Source organism: Echinococcus granulosus (genome assembly GCF_000524195.1).
Source record: "Echinococcus granulosus chromosome Unknown EG_S00026, whole genome shotgun sequence".
Lineage (NCBI taxonomy): Eukaryota > Metazoa > Platyhelminthes > Cestoda > Cyclophyllidea > Taeniidae > Echinococcus > Echinococcus granulosus.
Window position 1 is genome coordinate 907,093 of NW_020170406.1, and position 18,753 is coordinate 925,845.

At 38.1% G+C, this 18,753-nt stretch overlaps 4 protein-coding genes across 4 annotated transcripts; 3 read left to right on the forward strand and 1 right to left on the reverse strand. All coding sequences in view use genetic code 11, as the record gives it.

The window, feature by feature from the left end:
* Positions 1–155: 155 nt before the first annotated feature.
* On the forward strand, positions 156–1,705 carry EGR_04323 (39S ribosomal protein L44; the record flags this gene model as incomplete). Its single annotated transcript, XM_024493572.1, has 5 exons — positions 156–438; positions 569–846; positions 1,165–1,316; positions 1,366–1,448; positions 1,527–1,705. 5 exons carry the CDS (start codon positions 156–158, stop codon positions 1,703–1,705), a joined length of 975 nt encoding a protein of 324 aa, XP_024352080.1.
* A 102-nt stretch (positions 1,706–1,807) lies between these two features.
* Positions 1,808–2,263, reverse strand: EGR_04324 (hypothetical protein; the record flags this gene model as incomplete). The annotated part of the gene is made up of 1 exon (XM_024493573.1): positions 1,808–2,263. The coding sequence occupies one exon, from the start codon at positions 2,261–2,263 to the stop codon at positions 1,808–1,810; it is 456 nt and encodes a 151-aa protein (XP_024352081.1).
* A 1,002-nt stretch (positions 2,264–3,265) lies between these two features.
* On the forward strand, positions 3,266–4,207 carry EGR_04325 (Beta-adrenergic receptor kinase; the record flags this gene model as incomplete). The annotated part of the gene is made up of 5 exons (XM_024493574.1): positions 3,266–3,375; positions 3,411–3,487; positions 3,520–3,593; positions 3,628–3,729; positions 4,112–4,207. The coding sequence occupies 5 exons, from the start codon at positions 3,266–3,268 to the stop codon at positions 4,205–4,207; spliced, it is 459 nt and encodes a 152-aa protein (XP_024352082.1).
* A 7,850-nt stretch (positions 4,208–12,057) lies between these two features.
* Positions 12,058–17,673, forward strand: EGR_04326 (G protein-coupled receptor kinase; the record flags this gene model as incomplete). The annotated part of the gene is made up of 5 exons (XM_024493575.1): positions 12,058–12,092; positions 12,144–12,243; positions 14,769–14,981; positions 17,237–17,506; positions 17,599–17,673. The coding sequence occupies 5 exons, from the start codon at positions 12,058–12,060 to the stop codon at positions 17,671–17,673; spliced, it is 693 nt and encodes a 230-aa protein (XP_024352083.1).
* Positions 17,674–18,753: the final 1,080 nt, after the last annotated feature.

The window sequence follows — 18,753 nt, forward strand, 5'->3', positions numbered from 1 at the left end:
ACTTCAATGCCATAGACTGTCACTATTGGTTTAGCACTAACCAATCACCGTCGGAATTTATTCAGACAAAAATTCTTCTGTTCACTGAATGGATAAGTTGTTACGTTGTGTAAAACCGATTTTGACATGTAAGTGAATTTATACAAGAGTTAAAAATGCTAGTATCCAGGTCTGCAAGAGTGGCAAGATATGTTCGTCCATACCTTCGCGACTTATACTACAGGCGCCTGCTCCAAGGTCCAGAAAAATACCGACCTCGTTCGGTCTGGAAGCCATGGAATTACGACTCTGAAATCGCGGCTTTTAGAAGTAGAATAGGTGAAAATATCGACGCTAGTACTCTCCATCTTTGCTTCACTGATAAGTCGTTCGCGTCGTATACTGGCCAAAAAGACGTCGCTGGTAGACTTCGTGATAATACAGCTCTGGCCGAAGCAGGTATTGTCTTCCATAACTGACACGATATGACTTGATTGACAACAAAAATGACCTTTCGGATGGGTTTTGTCCTCCTGAATTCTAAAAAAGTGATGATTTAAGAACAATTTAACACTTTCGTCTACAACAGGACGTCACATATCGGATACCTACATCAGGAACTTCTTGCGGAAATTCTATCCGCGTCTGCCAGAGGAATGGATAGCCTGTGTGGGAGACCGTCTTTTGTCCAATTCTGAATTGGCCTTGGTTGGTGCTCATCTTGGTATCGTCGATGTCCTTCAGTACGCCATGGAGGAGGAGCGGTCGGAGGAGTCCCCAATGCTGCCAGACATTACAGGGCCACCATCGCTCTGTGCCATAGCAACATCTTTTCTTGCTCTTATTGGGGCATTGGCTAGTGATCACGTATGCAGTGGTTTGTTTACGCATAGAATGTGGATGTTAATTGGCAAAAGTCAGATTTGTCGTGAATTTCACCTATTTTAATTTCTCAGACCATCAACTTTTTGTTGATAGGTGGAGCCAGTGTTTACGAAAGTCTCTATCACATCAAATACATGTATATCTGAGATGGCTCCGTAGGCGGTTTTGTCCACGTTTGGAAAAGCTGGGAAGCTGATGCTCCGGATAGTGGGGAGTACCTTACCTACAGCGCCATAATGCGAGAGACCAAAAACACCCTCATAATTTAGCATAAATGTGCAGCGTTTCTGTTTCTCTTAGCAAGCTGCGGACCTTTTTGTTCGGGATTTTATACTCACGCGACTGTTGGACCTGGAGTTCTGCGCCGACTTCCCCTTCCCTCTGCAAGACAAGCCGTTCACCTTGCTGGAGGGTGTCCTACGGTTTGATAATCGAGGTCCCCCTGAACCGAGGTTAGCTTTACCACCCTAAAGTTAACTGACAAAACTTGCTATTTATTAGGTTGCAGAAGCAGAGCAGCATGAACACGCTACTTGCGTGCTACCAAGTCGGCATTTACAGTGACCACCAGCTAGTCGGTGAAGGTCGGTTCAGTTACAAATAACTCGTTATCGGCTTCGCGTCAACTCACACCACTGCCATCACATTTATTTGTACTTTAGCACCTGGAGAAACGATAGAAATTGCGGAGAAAGAGGCGGCTCTACAGGCACTGCGGAACCTTTTTGGAATTCAAGACAACCGTCCATCGCTCCCTCTTAGTGGTCCATATATCCCTGTCGATAGAGTAGCTCCAAACCCGTCGCTAAAAGATTACCTAGGAGCGACGGTAGCCGAATAGGCAAATATTCCCCAAACTCGTTTGTATATAAATGCGAAAAAGTGGAAATTTTCCGGTTGTGGGGATGTAGAATTTACAACGGAGAGGGTCGGGAAGAATAGGTTAGTTTATATCCATTTCTAGACCATGGTCGCTGTTGTCTGGGTCGCTGCTACCACCACTTTCCTCCGAGATGTCCGAGACCACTGCTTCGTCACACACCACTTGTGAGGAACATGAAGATAGGTCGCACGCAGCGGGAACTTTCGCAGTCAGTTCAATAATTTGGTTGATTTTTCCAGCTAGGTGAAGAGAATAAGCTTCGGAGATAAGATCAGCCACATCGAAGTGACTGTCGTCTTCACACAAGACATTTAGAACTTGACAGAGGTATTCGTTTAGCCACTCGGCTATGTTGTACGCCTGCGTTTGTCTTGTGAGGCGTTGCGTAATGTAGGGAACGAGGTCTCGAATCTTCCTTGGCGTGTCCATCCCGCCACTGCATTGTTGTTCAGCAATACGTAAAACGGTCCAGGAACTGAACACTTTCTGTATGTATCGTGAGAGGGGGGTATCCATTTTTGCAATGCTAAGTGCTAAAAAGTAGAGTTCTGGGTAAGTATGTATTGCAAGGGTGCCTAGTAGAAATCAAGAAACGACCACGTGGCTAGGGTTAATGTGGTCTAGGGGGTGGGAGGGGGGAAGAGGAGTATGTTTCTTGAATAATGGCGGGGAGAGGGCAGACGTACCGATGCCTGCATAAACGGGGGGGAAGGACCGTACGAGGCGCCCGCCAGAGTGGGCTGCATGTTAGTGCTTACAGTTAGGTAAAACGCGCGATCAGCGTTAAGTATGGCTAGACAGAGGGCTTGAAAGGTTACCTTTTTAATAAGTCACAACTAAAATTGGCCAACATTTGCCGCCATATTTGAGGTCAGAAAGGGATTTTGTTCTGAAAATTCATCTTGCAAATCATCAGTTATTTATCAGCCATAATAGTTTTCACTTTTTAAAAGGAGGTACCACGAACTGAACAGTTTCAGTGATTAGCTATTTTTTAAACCACGCTGGTTCTTGATATCGCACCGACATTACACGCCCCACGGCATGGTCTTTAGGATGTGCTAGTAGAAGTCCATGCTATCTACACATTGGCAGTACATACGTATCATGAAACTGTGGCTTATTTGGGTGTCAAAAAAAGGTTTGGGCATCATAAATGCAGCATCGTAACTGCACCAGCATTACTGGACGGCATAATTACAGCGTGTTTATGTTATTGCAAATACTTTTCTTGAGCATGTAGCATACTTCAGTGATTTTTTTCGCCCATGTAAAATGGCTTGCGTAGCATCTTTTTTTTCAATTTTGAACAAAACTTTTGAGCAGCTTGTTTATTTTATTGCCTAACCTTGTTTTGACCAATTAGCGGTGGAATTTAGTTGAACCAATAGAAGATCGAGGCATTTGAACTGGCAACCTTACAAACGTGTACAGTTTTGCTAATCCCAATAATGGCACTTTTTAATGCGGTGTGTAAAATGTAGTAATTGACACTTTTCCATTTTACTGGAAATAATAATGTCTGATCTCGAAGCTGTGCTTGCTGATGTGAGCTACTTAATGGCGATGGAAAAAAGCAAAAACATCGCCACTAAGGCTCCAAAGAAAAATATTATTCCTGACTCCAGGTACTTCGCCTCTACTTTTTTGGACTTGAGTTTAGCATTCGAAGCATCATGGTTTCCTATTTAAGTAGACATGGAAAAATAACCTTCGAGAATATATTCCAAGAACGACTGGGTTGTCTCTTCCTCTTATTTTTAATTATATAGGTTTCATATTTTTTGTCAAATTCTGCAAATCACAAGATTCGCCTAATGTTCAACTTATTGAATTTTATGAAGCAGTATGCTCTTGTCGTCTACTCTTCTTTCCTCTAGATCAAAGATTTCGAGCTCATTGACTCCGAATGCGATCGGGTCAGGGAAGCAAAGCGAATTTATGACACTTATATTATGAAGGAATTGCTATCTAAAGTCCATGTACTTTGTTCCTTTTTTGAAACTCTCTTCTTAGCGCTTCCCTTCAGAACATGTTAGAAGTGTACAAAGCAAGTTAAATGAAGGAATGAAGTTTAATTCTGTTTCGCGTCAAATCTTTTCGGTAATCTGATCATTTGCTATTAATCTGGCATGCAATAGGTCTACATAGATGACTTAAAACAGAACATCAAAAACGTTTTTTATGAACCCTTTTTGAAGAGGTAATTTGAAATTGTGTCAAGCGCATTTTGTAGCAAACATTTTACTCTTTATTTACAGTGGATGGACGTGCAACTTAATACTACCGTAGGTTGCTACAGTCAGTGCAGATACTTTTTGGGTTCAAAAAATATGCAGACATTATCTCTTTTTTAAAAATTAGTTGACGATGTCAGACTTCAGCGTGCATAGAATCATTGGTAGAGGAGGATTTGGCGAAGTTTACGGTTGCAGAAAACTTGATTCCGGAAAAATGTGAGTTTTTTGCAGATTTTGCATGATAGAATCAAATCTGACTACTGATCCGTTTTCAAAACTGCTTTTTGCATAAGTATATTTGAGTATGAAACATTCGATTTTCACCCCAAATTTTGCATGGAACATACATAAATTTCTGCATTAGACTTAATACATAAGTTGCGATGACTTTTGTGGTAAAGAATAGGGCGGGGTACCAGAATATCCTGTTATAAAATGGTCTTCTTGCATAAAGGAATGACAGTTGAGTAAAGTAGCAAAGCTATTTGCTAAGTTTCTTTCATAGCACAGGACATCTACCACGATAAATCAAAGTGTAGCCAATGTAGGCGTCTAGCCAGAGCCCAAATTATCGGTGCTACTGGGCAGACGTGCCTGGGCTTAATTGGGGCGCTTGATAGATCGCGTAACCCTTATACGAAAGACTAACGCCAGCAGTCTGTGGTTGGGATCGGATCCAGCTGTTTGCGCTCAGAGATTTACATTAATCTAGTTTCTACTTTACCCATTTAGCGGTACTAGGAGATGAAGTTGTCATAGTGGAATGTGAGGAGAATTTGATCATTGACGATTAGGGACAGAAATATTTAAATTAAATACTACCTTCTCCACTCAAAACTTAGAAATGAATGGCCTCTGGTAGAAAAGAAAACGAATGCAAGGATGAATGCAATAGACACCCTATAATATGGTAGTTAAGCGGCTAACCATTTGTCATGGCAATACATAGAGAATAATTGAAAGATCCAGCATGGACGACTTGACAAATAAAAAAATTTAAATAGATTTCCCTTTAAACGGTTTCCAACGATTACTTTACTGAAACTTATTTAACGTGAATGTTTTGAAGTACATCGATTGCACTTCTTTTACTACAATTGGCTTGTTTCACTGAAAGATAGGCATGAGAGCAACGTCTCAGCAACAGAATCAAGAACTGCTTCCATGGAAAGGAGTCTACATTCGTCAGGAAATGGATTTTTCAATAACAAAGCGAATTTTAAAATGACCAAAAGTTTAGACAATTTCACAAAGTTTGTTTGCATAGATACCGTCAGATTTCTCTCATTCTACTTAGAATTTCTATCTTTTATTTCTGAATTTACCTTATTATTAGAAAAAACCTTCAGTTTTGAAGAGAACGTCAAAATCATTTGACGATTCTCGCGCAATACAATGAGTAAATAGAACAAGTGTTGATGTAATAACTATCAAAATTTGCACTTCTTTCGAAAAGGATCGAATTTCCCTTTAGTAGGTCAGTAATATGGCTTGAGTTTTATTTTAGAGGAAGAACGTTATTTTCTTTTGAAAGGAAAGTTTATGATTAGAGCTGTCTGTACCTATCAATTTAAGCTGGTAGTATGTTTTTACTGTTATCTTTAATTAGCACTTCCTTCCGGTTCGGTAAATCCTATTGCAAATAACTTATTCCTTTTTGAATAAAATTGTGATATTCTAGGAAAGTATCTCTTGTATTAAAAGGCGGAAATCGGTGTAAATTAAACATATCCTCATATATTGCTGTTATTGTGACGCAGAAATGCATTAGATGGAATGCATTTTTACGAAAGAACAGACAAACTTGGTAAGGCCCAAACGTTTGCGATACGCAGGTACACAGTAAAACCGCTGAATACGCCTCCTGGGCACAAAATGGAGGGATCAGTCCTGAATATGGTAAAGATTAGGCGCAGAATGTTGGAAACATCCTACCGATTGCTTTCAATTACGTTGCATCTCAGCTGTATTGTGAAAATATACTTTTGACAGTACTTGATGTTAAATGACTACACCTGTCATGGTTTATTCTTAGCACTCTTGCTGTTTCTTTTTAGTGCCCAGTTAGGATTGGTTTAGGGTGGGAGATTATGTGGCGGTTGTTCACAAGTATCCACCAGCAGACCAGCAATCAACAGTTGTAATACGAACTTCTGAAATTTATTATAAGTACCAATGGACACCAAACAATTTTTAACTTTTTTGTCGTTGTTTTATAAATATTCTCTGTTTGGCTAGGAAAACCCTAATTTTACCTATCGTCTGGCATAAGTTAAACAAAACCACGTTCAGCAAATCTAAGGTCAGCGGCATATGTTTTGCAATCGGAAGCCAATCCCACATCCTGCCCTCCTTTCCCTCGATCATACTTCACAGGCATTTCAAAGTGTACCTTGAATGAGGATGGGAATTCACGACTAAATATACTCTATATTTTTGGAAAGATTAACATTTTGCAGAGCTACGCGTTTTGGTCATGCTTAGTGTATATAAAATACTCACCACGCGTTAATAAGATTATCAAAAGTTCATAAAATATCGCTTAATTCCCACTCTAAGTAAAACTTTGTCCATAGGACGTCAGCGACTTTAAATACTTTTTCATAGTTTTGTAGTACCTTGGGTCACATGCACCTAAAAATTGGCATTTGTGACATTGTTTAAAAGGCATCTCTTTGAAAACTAGAGTAGTTAGCCTACCAAAATGGTCATTTCTATAAAACGCTAAAACATTTCATTACATTTCTGACCGATTCAATACCCGCCATAGATTGCGTAAAAACACTTAAGTAGCCAAAGTTACATGCACAAAGCTTGACTAAATAATTAATAGCTGTTATCTTCTAAGGTTGTTCTTTTGTGGTTACAAGTTTGATTAGTCAAAAGAAGGGCTTTTTCTGCTCACCTCACTGGAGTATATTCGGGATTATCAGAGTACTAGAACAATATCCCCATATGTGCTACTTAGAGGGTGCTCCAAGCTTATAGTCAAGAGCTGCAAGACTTCAGAGGCTAAAACTTCATTCATTTTGTCTTAAGAAAACCTTTTAAAGATTAATGATCTGACTAAGACAAATTGTCTAATGAAAACTTAACTGGTGGTGGAATTAGCTGCATAGTCTTTGGCACACACTCACATGAATAACCGCACTTCTTCTCGCAATTTCTCAGATTAGATCCAAATTAGATCGTGCTTATGGATAGCGAAACCTAATCAGATTATGTCAGAATGGCGGACACCGTTGGAAAAGTGTGTTCAATACCTCGTAAACAAAATTCGTCAGAATAATGAATGAGATTAAGCTCCCTCTTTATGCTCCTCGATAAATACTATTAATCAAGTTAAGTTTGTAGTGGTTTGTTAGCTGTGAAAAGGACATTAGCTCGACCATATATCATCTTGTGTGGGTATAGGTACGCCTCATTAACAATCTGTGAGTTTAGCGGGTAGTTTTGAAGTGCAAATTACAAAATTTGGCAATCAAGCATGAGGACTTTAAGAAAGTAGTAAAACTGCCATTGTTCAATCGTAGAAATGTAACACAAACTCGATTCGAGTCTCGGTAGTAAACCCTTATTTCATTGTGCATTAGGAAATACAATGTAACACTGCCCAATAACATCCATTTATTTTGAGTTAATGGGAGGAGCAAGCGAAAATAAAGGTGAGTTGAAAGTCTTAAAAAAGCTTTCGCTTACGCCGCTATCATTTTTTAGTAGTAACACTAGCTACCAGCGTGACACACGTAAGCAACGCCCTGATTTTGTTATCCGAGCCATGTGTCACAAATAGGTGACACGGTCATTTAACGGTTTATGATAACCGCATGATCCCCTTGAACTGAGGGTAATTATATTTCTTTGATTTGGAAGCATCATTTGGATTAGTCAATTCTGTTCTATTTGAACAATGAAATGCCAAGTGTGTGATTGAATATTTTCCTTAGTGAGCTTCTAATATTCTAAATATTGGGGTTAGTTCTAAGGCTCATCACCCACGTTTAGATAGGACGCAAATGTAGCAATGGATCAAGAGTTCCACAATTTTTGAAAAGATTGCCGAAAAATACAAAGTTCTGCGGTCGAAGGCAAAGCTAAGGCCAATAGATGAGAGCTTTAGAGAAAACATATGCATCTGTCCCATTTAAATTTGAGTAAGATGACATTTAAAATGTCAATGAGACATTTGAATTTAATGAGCATCCATAACTTGACCGAATTGGAATGGATTGCTTCTAATCTACACTATCAGTTATAATGTCAAGTCTCTAGTATAGCCAACTGAAGAACTTGATAAGGGAGATTGAATGTAATCAAGCAGTCTAGGGTCTTTATTGATAAAAAGGGTAAATCGTTGTCTCATTACTTCTCAAGGAAAATAAATGAGGGCCAGACCTGAAATCTCTTGCCCTTTTAACCTGATCCTTTCGATAGCATTCTAGAGCGGTGGAGCCGTACATATTCACAAACACCCTATTAAACAACTAGCACCAGTCCATGATTATTCGATATTACTGCTCTGTGTTTACCTCCAGTCCACGAAAACAACATTTGCATATAACCTTCTAGATGCTTCAAATTATTACCAACTTTGTTGCATTCTTGCATCAAAGAGAATTTTGCTTTATCACCGGCAGACCTAGTTTAGTATCTGTTTTAAATTCACGACCGTGATCTCGTGGTCCCGTAAATCAAAATAAGCTTATTATTATTTGCTCAGATTAAAATTTAACCCCGAAATTTGATTTTTTTGAAATGAAAATTGTGTCAGCAAAGTAGAAGTTGTTACAAAATTTTGTACATTACAAATCAGCCAAGAAGTAGTATTAACAAGTTCGTTACCAGCGTCACTCACACGTGGAACTTCAATTTCCGGAGCCAAGCCCGTATTTGTTACATTAGACAGTCTCCACCAGAGAGAAATAAATTGGTTTGAGAACCAAAAAACCCAAATAAAAGATTGGCTAGCTTTTAGAACTTCAGTATTTGAACCGTAGTTGACGATTTTTCCTCTGAGATCCTGGTGCTCTCATGCAAGTTCTGCCGGAAATACATGATTAAAATATGGGAAACGATGGTCAAATTATACTTTTTTACTGTTCTTATAGGTTTGTAAAACAGTATTTGCAATCTACTGAACATCTGATTGCAAATTTTTTTCGCGAATGGGATCGCCATACCCTTCCAGTTGCCAAACTAGATTCGTTTCCACCCTAATTGATTCCCTTCAAAGCACGAAAAAAGGAGTAGAAAATAAGTCATAAATTCTCTTTTTCTCCCCGTAGGCGTCAATTTTAGCCAGATTGACCTTGATTAAAACTCTTTATCACAAGGTTTTTCATGCATAGTGCAGGTGGGTCCCTGTTTGTTTCCTTTTTCGTCTTCACCACCAGGATCTACTTGACTCCTCCGATCTTAAGCCAACTGCCAGTCCACTTTGGCTTCCTTCTATTGCAATACTTTTTTGTACTGACCGCAATGTAATTTTTAAATGAATATGAACTCACCCTACTTGACAAAACGCTGTTAAATAAAGCGGGTGCCAATCGTTCTACACTTATTTAAAAAAAATAATTGAGTGGTTTAAATCGCCTTATTACGAGTAGGATAATGCAGTACTTTTCGCATGCATTGTGTTTCCGGTTTGCCGCTATATATTTGCGACGTTTTATGGTGTACCGAAATTGCATTAATTTGCCATTATTTTGTTTCTTTCGACAACGAATGTCATAAATTTTCAAAATACTGGGAACAATTAGTTTAATGCCTGCCAAGGTGTTAATCCAACAATTTACAGGCCCTTACTTAATTTAGATTGTTTTCAGCTTATCAAACTTTTTTTAAAAATTTTGGGTTATTTTTTAAGGTTTAGCATTAAATCCGGAGTTGTCCAACTTTTTCCTTTTCAAATCGAAAATGTTAATCAGGGTCATGAAGAAGAAATTTTCTGAAAAGTCACTTATTAGTTTTAGGATAGGAACGGATGAATGGCCTAATGCTATTTATTTGTTTGTCTCCGCAAACATTCCAGCATCTCGGCCACCAAGAAATTATCGTCTCTTATAAACACTCCCAATAATTACAAGTACCGACTTGTAAGACTGATTGTATATCAAAATCAAATTGAGCTTTCAAAATACAAAATATCAGATGGTGCGCCGACATTTTTTAATCGGTTGCGAATCTATCCCATCTGCTTACATGTAAATATTAGGAGTTTGTTGTTAATTGGTGGCTAGCATTAAAAAAACATTTTTGTGGACATTAAGTGCCCTTCTGTCACGATATACCACAAAAAATCTCATATAAAAAACCAATCTAACTGGTTTCAAAAGTCACAATATGCTTGAAAAGATGTTGCATTTAACCATTCTGCTATCCTAACAAAAATCCGAATTAGTTGAAAGACCTTTCCTAGGGTATTTTTAAAAAACCCCAAAAATATTACAAAATAATCTCCAAGGTGGACCTAAGTTCACAACTAATCTATTTCAGATGCCGCAGGAAAGACCGCTTGGTAGGGCGTTTTTCTCTTCAAAAGTAAACGGCAACAACAACGAAGGTACTAGGATTTTTGCAATTAAATCTAGTCACAGCGGATGAGTCTTCTATTAGGAGTGAAACTGATACAACGAGAGGAGTAGGAAAATGAAAACCTCCCTCCCATGTGTATAGGAGCACTGGGAATTCATTGCAGCTGTCAACGTGCTCGTCGCAAATTATTCACAACCATATCTCGATGCAACGTTTCGCTACCCGAGTCCACGAGTGCCAATTTTTGCCTCACCGTGACAGCCTCTTTATGATAACAACTCGATTTATGAGTGCTATAACTTTTTCTCGCACTAGACCTTTACAACACCTAGAATCAAATACCAACTTTAAAGTCAGTTTATGTATTAAGTAGTTCATTGAATTAAACCACTTTGGGGCAAAATATCTTAACTACGTTTACTAATTCGGCTCGAAGCTATTTCCAAATTATGTTTCTTGGGCAATAAGTGCTGTCTGAGAATGAGAAGATATCCAACTTCTTCTGTTTTGTGAATTGATGCATACTGAAAGCCATTTTATTAAGAAACAACTGGTTTGAATTATCCACACCATTTTTTCTCAAACACGTAGTGTGGCCTGCTTCTTTATTATCTGACCTAAAAAGCCATTACTACCTCTACAATCAGCATCATTTAGTGGGTAAATAAATAAACAAATAAGCATGTCAAGCTTTGTAGTAAGTTATTTAAAGGATTGCTCGTTTGGCATTTCGGTAACTAACTTAGCACCTTTGTGGAGGGCCACAAGGTACGTACTGCTTTACATGGAGTAAATTCCCCATTTTATTAGAATCTTAAAAGCGGAAAGTGAATAAGCAGGACTCAGGGTAAAAAAGAGCAGGAACTCAAGCTTATGATGAGAGATGCGACTAATGGCATTATAACCTAAAAGCGGACACAAGTGACCCTGATATAAGGGACAATATTTGGTCTATTAAGGGGTAACTGTATATGGGGGTGACATTTCCAACACATTTAATGCAAATTTAAGAAAAATCAAGGGGAAAAATAGTCACGAATTTTCAAAAATTAAAATGTTTGCAAGTACACATTGAGTGAAAGTCATAATTAGAGGTACTTTGACTCACAATAAAGGACATTTGTCTTTTCCTTTGCATAATGAAATTAGACAAAATAGATCACTGCCATTCCACGTCTATACTATTGTCGAAGGCTCAACTGATGTGTCTGCAAGGTGACTTTATTTAAGCATTAATCATTAACAGATAAAGAATGTCTGTCACTTATTTGTGACTCCAGCTCGAGTTTAGGAAGTAAGAGCGTCACACATACGTGACGCTGGAAATGTGCTAAAAAAGTCACGAACATAAGTCTTAGGAGAGAATAACGGTAATCCTTGGTTAGGTAAATAAGGATCTGAATAGGTCATGCTAATAAAAATAAACTAATTAGTCGATATTGAAGAATTCGCTGTTTTCCGCAGAAAAGTGAAAATTTGGTTAAAATCCTATTTTTAAAGAGACTGCCTTATGGATGAAATGTTAAAATGTTTAAGATGTGGAAAATCCGATTTGTCGCTGATCCACCATGGTACAGTCTATGGATATTGCGACAAAATAATTTTTAAAAAGTGCTTTTTAGGTATGCAATGAAGTGTCTTGACAAAAAACGAATCAAGCTGAAATCTGGCGAATCAATGGCCCTTAACGAGCGAACTATTCTTTCCAGAGTTAGCTCCGGGGTGAGTTCATTTCCCTCCTTTCACCTTCGCCATTAAGCTCTTAAATACTACATCATTCTACGGTTAAGTTGATAATCCACCTTCTGTGGGTTGGGTGCAGCTTACCAAACAAACTTTATAGTCCAATTTGAGGGCAAAAGAAGATGGCTTGAGGTTTTTTTGCGAGAGAGGAAAGATATGATGGAATTAAGTTAGAGCAATCAACCTGCCATTCTTAACTCTTTTAGTAAACAGCAAAAGTGCTCTAATAATAACAGGGCTTGAAGAATTTCTTGCCTGACATGCACGCTTGTTTCAACATCGGCTTAAAAATAATTACATTTGTTGTGTGGGCAGGTTAACACGAACTCCTCCCCATCATTTATATTGGCAATCAGTGGCGTTTCTTGAAGAGTGGTAATGTAAATTAAAATATTCCATTCAAAAGTCGAAACATTTTTGATGCTTTGTGCTCGGTCACTCCTGACACCGCAAAATAACATTTCGTATGCATTCATCTCTATTCAAAAATGGCTTTACGCAACTTTTGGCGTCTCCAAAGTCATTAAAATTTACCGCTTAAACATGGAAAAGCTATTAATAAAACAGATCTTGCTTGCTTAATTAGAGCAGACAACAAGCTGAAGGCATTAGTGGTAGTCGTTTTAACGTTTGCCTAAAATTTCCAGAAATTCTTAGCACAAAGGCAAACACTTGTATCTTTAAACCTTTTGGTTTATCATTGATACAGATTACTCAACGTTCAGGTAGTTTAGTCGGCAAAACATTTAAAATTTCCCTAATTCAGGGTCAGTGAAAAGTGCCTCATTTTATCAAATGAGGAGTTTTGCATTTTTTGCATTTTTCAAAATATGCATTCTTAAAAGTTCCTCAAACGTTTTGTACGAGTGTTCTGTGTTTGCGCCTTGAGTTATTGTTGCAGCTGGGAACGGAGTCAGTTTATTACGATTGGACGAAAATCTGAGAAAAAAGATATGGGAAAAGTATATGCAAAGTGTGCAAATTACTTTTGGATCAAAGGAAATGTAACCGGGACGATTAAGGTCATTTGAGGCAGATAGATAGAGGTCACGTTAGCGGTACTTTGAATTGAACCTATAATCTAACCTTCGCAAAATAAGTAATAAATACCCATTTAAGTTGACACGTCTAAACTGCTGCCCCTGTTAATTTAAAACGGCGCTCCACACTGGCAGAAAGGAAGGCTGTTAGTAGAATTTTTAAATTTTATTATAAAGTTTTGAGAAACTGGTATTCATAAAACCGAAGGGTTGACCTCCTTAACACTTTTTGGTCAGACACAAAAGAAAAACTTTTGAGGATATTCTGCCTCTTAATATCGTTGAATATATTCTACGCCTGCCCTTTTTCACCAAAACGAGCCAATATTTGTAGAAAATATATGCGTACGATTTAATTTGTCCTACAAGAATATAAAGCAAAAACACTGAAGATTATCCCGTTTACATTGTATCTACAAATTTACACCACCACTCATTTACTTTTTTGGGTGCCATACTTATTACTTGCATGATTATTAAGCATTTATTTCTCAAACGATTCGGCTGCTAAGTTGCTAATGGAGTGACAAATTAGCAACTTTAAATAAAAATAGGAGAACGTCTCATCTCTCCACTTGCAGATTCGACAAGATTTCACACCCAAAATCCCTTTTTGTAGAATAGTAAGGCTGTTTGTATTAGTTCAGAAAATATTGCAGTTTCAAATAACTTTTGACAGGAGGAAACAACTCGCCAAGTGTACATAAAGCCATTTTGTCCCAAGCAAATATCAAATAAAAACTGAAGTAATGCATATACTTTTGTACATTTGAGGACACTATTTAGACATGAGCAATATTAAGCAACCTCATTTAATTGGCATAGGGAAGTTGAAGTCATAATTATGGGAAGCTCCAGTCGGTCAAATTGCAAGCCAAAACTAGCTGGATTGGCTAATTTCGCCAAATGCTATGCTTAAAACAGATGTAATCATATGATGCAATCCTTTACATCTGTACACTAGGCACTGGAGCAGTGGTCGAATGTTCCAAAACTGTCCACTTGTTAAGATGGATTTTAATAGATGATTTTGAAATGATTAACCTGCTAAGTTGCATAGAGAGTATTAATTTAGAAGACAGTGATGCCTGTAATAATGTTCTCAAGAGAAAAGGACAGAAAAGTTGGTAGTATTCTTGTTTCCAGGTTAATTAGGCTGGGTAGGCCTGAGCTACCCATGGTGTAGTCTAATTATCCTGCTGCCTTAAGTAATTACTAAACGTCAATTTTTGATTTTTAAACTTTTCTGCTAAGAAGTCTTGCTTACTTGTGCATCCGAACCCGATATCCCTCTTACGCATGACAAGCAGCCCTCCTACTCACACTTAAACACTGCATTAGAACGTCACTAATACATTGCGTGACCTACTCCTGAAGACAAAAGAAAGTGAAGAACAGAAAAAGTGCACCATGACCAACCTAGAAATTTGGCGCATCATAAACAGTCCTTTTCTTTTTCAATAGGACGCCTCACCGTTCATAGTGTGCATGACCTACGCATTCCAAACACCCGAAAAACTTTGCTTCATCTTAGATTTGATGAATGGTGGTGATCTGAATTACCATCTCAGTCAACGAGGCACCTTCAACGAAGAGGATGTGAAATTTTACGTTGCTGAGATAATTCTGGGGCTGCAGCATATGCACGAGAGAAACATTGTGTATCGTGACTTAAAGGTATCCTGCATACTCCCTTTTTTGCCATAAAAATGGGCTATTTTGGCTCCATTTTCTTAATTATTTTAATAATCCGCGTTTATTTTCCCTTCTGGAAATTCAAAGTAAAGGGAATATTGGTAATCTATTTGATGTGCTGGAATAATTACAATTTCCCTACAAGCCATTTTATCATTTTCTGCCATACTCATCTTAATTCACACTTTTTGATTGACTTACCCTTGAAATTAATTAAAGATAAAGGAGGTAATGCAAATTCATTGAGTAAATAAAGAATGCAGTGGTAGCTATGTGAAACTGTTTTAGCACCGCCAGATGATAGCTAGAGATATGTTTGGTTTTATGTGCAAGCGCATCCCTCCAAGCTACTTAAAAAGTGAACTTATTGTAGAAACGTTGTTGGTAGTGTATGACACGCTTTAAAATGCAACAGTTTCCTTGAATTATTCAAATTAAGTTTTAAAAAAACCTTTCTAGGTTTTTTATTGTCTGCGCATTTCATAGATGAGTATCACTGAGAATTGTAAATACCCGACAAATGTGTTGATGGTCATCTTACGTGAACAAGCTTGGTATGATTTGGACGAAATGCTAGGCAAACTTTACATGTGTGTCATTTCGGTGCCAAAAGCGGAAATTTTATATTCCAAATAAATAACATGCCCTCCATTTTCACATAAATGAAGAGTCGCATTTACAATGGAGTTTTTCGTAAATACTTAAGTGATAGGATTATTTTTTCTCATATAAAAAGTTTTAAACTTCAAAAGTAGAACAAATTCTCTGAGTGATTTGCGAAAGTAATGAATAAATCCGGCTGGATGCCCCCTCTTTGTTAATGTTCTTAAAAAGTTGGAAAATCATTAGCACATAGCAATTTTGATTAAATCAAATCACCACTTGTTATTGTGCCCAATGAGTCTTTTACACACAGCCAACGGATGAAATTCCGTTTTCGGGAAAAAAAATTCCATTGAGTCGTCAGTTTATGAAGCGTGAAACGCATTTCTGGCCATGATACCGATGTTTTTAAGGGTCTTGGGAAATAATAAATGAACCTAAAGCCAGTGGAAGTGACTTTAAACATCAAATCAGGTTGGAATTTTGGACTTTTAAGTGCCTAATAATATGCATAGCTATTTTGAGCTGACTAATCGAGTTAATGATAATAGAAAGTCGAAAAATTTGCTTTTTAATCCGTACACAAACCTATTGGATATAATAAACACCATAATGATTGGTTGCCTAAGTCTATTAAATTTTAGCATATAGTTTTAGTGTCCAGTGTTCCGCCCTGACTACGAATTAAGGCATGGTAGCCTAATGTTAATCTTCACTGTCATTGCTCTGTCATTTGAAGCATACCTCACAGTTTCCTTAAACACCACGGGGTTATTCCTTCCTCCTGATTCGGGTATTTAATAGAGATAGATGCCTAAAGACGATAATATTTTGGTATTACATCCGCTATGAGTCTCTGCACGTACAATCATTCCCGACGAATACCTTCTTCCTATGAAATTTGTGCATAAAGTGGATTAATTATTGGCGCTGCTGATATCATATTCGAGTCATTACTGAAGACATTAGGGTGGCAGTGTGTTTATTGTAAACACATGGAGTGACTTAAAAAGCAGTTGGCTTCAGGAACATTGGAGGGTAGTCATCACTTCAGCTTTATGGCTTACAAACAGGGAAAAGAGAACTGTCTTAGGTAAACAAAACACATCTTCTTTAGAGTTACGTTCTTGGTGCTTCTTTTGATTACTCTTGTACCTTGAGTACATTAAATGCACTCATACGGAAGGAATTAATCCAATAGAGTGACTTTCTTTCACCACGAGGAAACCTTAGAATTCACTGATAATGGTAGATCTCATTGACTCACATGGATCCTAATTCCTAAATTCACTGCGGATGTTCATTTACTATGCGTTACCTGAGAATGGACGACGTTCTACAGCGAACACATTTTGCATGCCAATCTTTTTTAATCAGACTTATGACCTTAAAGCAAAGCTATTTAAAAGGTCATCGGACCGTGGCTGGTATTCATTCTTTTATCTAGCGTGGTGATCAAACAGCGGAGATTGAAAAGATTCTTGCAGACTAAAATAATAGTTTAAACAACTACTGTTTAGATGCATGACCACAAATTTAAAAATACTATTGAGAAGCCTGTTTATCCCTACTGATGAAAATCTCGTTTAAATTTGTCTTGATAATTCACAATGGCGTCTTCAACCTTTTCCTAGCCCGCTAACATCCTGTTGGACGAGAGTGGTCACGTGAGGATAAGTGATCTTGGGCTGGCCTGTGACGTGTCAGAGAGTTGGCCGACGGCTGCGGTGGGCACACAGGGCTACATGGCACCGGAGGTATTACAGAAAGGCGTCCCCTACGCCTTCTCCGCCGATTGGTACTCCCTTGGCTGCACTGTCTACAAACTTCTCGTGGGCTCGTCTCCCTTTCGTCAACACAGCAGCAAAAGACGCTACTGCGAGGCCCCAATCGGCAGACAGAAGGTGAGAGTTATTTAAATGTGTAAGTTTTGAGTTCTGCTGAGGTGTTCACTGGTGTCAATTTCCTCCCGTGCCATGCTTCAATTTGCATTTAGTTCCTAGCCTTTTACAATCCGGAAGGGTATCGTGTCTTCGAACCACGGCAGCAACTTGAATTTGTTACAAACTAGTATCATTACATTGTCGGCATTTACGCTAAGATCAAGAGTGGATTCCCTGCTGGAGATCGGATTGATTTCAAGTATCCGTTAATCTAAACACTTACCGAACCCGGGGCCATTCTGTTTATCCACCAAGAAATCCTGTTCTTTTTAAAAGACTTTGTCAGTGCTGTCACTGATGCAACAGTAACAGCGTCAATATAGGCCAGCACAGTCAAATATCATTCTGTTACTTAAACCTCTTGTGGGTGCTGCCGTCGAGACCCTCCTTGACTACTCTTATGCTTTGAGTACGTTGCAACAGCGCGAGGTCGTAGGGGATAACATACAATGACCTACCGCCACTGGTGACAACATCGAATTCCCACTAAAGTACTGGATTTTTTTTTGATTTTAATAAATGAATACGAGGTTGTGGCACTGTTTGCTTTAAAGCAAAAATGGCTAACAAAATGATTAGTACAAAGTTGCTTTTATGTCCATTCTTCCGTTCCTTTAATGTTCCATTGTATGCCATCCAGTTACCTGACCGGGGTACCATCATATTCTTGTTATTTGGAAAAGTGACCAAAGGTAAAATTTGGTCACACAAAATCCGATCCCACTTCATTATCGTCTTTACACAAGGCCTAAGACTAAGATTTTTACTTGAGGTTGCCACAACTAATAATGAATTTTTTTTGTAGGCCTTTATAAATTTATACGAGAGGGTAGTGGCACAGGCCGTGTGTGTACAGTCCTGTGTAGAGGCAGAATCACAGTAGACTGGATAACCCTATTTGACCAAAGATTCAAATGAAGATAATATTCAGTTACAGGCAGACCAAGGGCTCGTTCTATGGCTCCTACTTGCCATGAGGATAACCAAATATATTCAACATTCTTGTCATTAATTTGAATAGCTCCTATAACATTGCCAGTTTTTATTTTGTCTCAAAATAAATACAAATAGCAATATTGAAGCCCATATTTCAAATAGCAAAAAAAAAAACATAATTGTTTTATATCATCCGAAGTGGTGTATTAGAGTTTTTGCAAAGATTGTTGAAGGGTCCATTTTAGAAAAAAAGCGCTGCATAGTGCATCTAA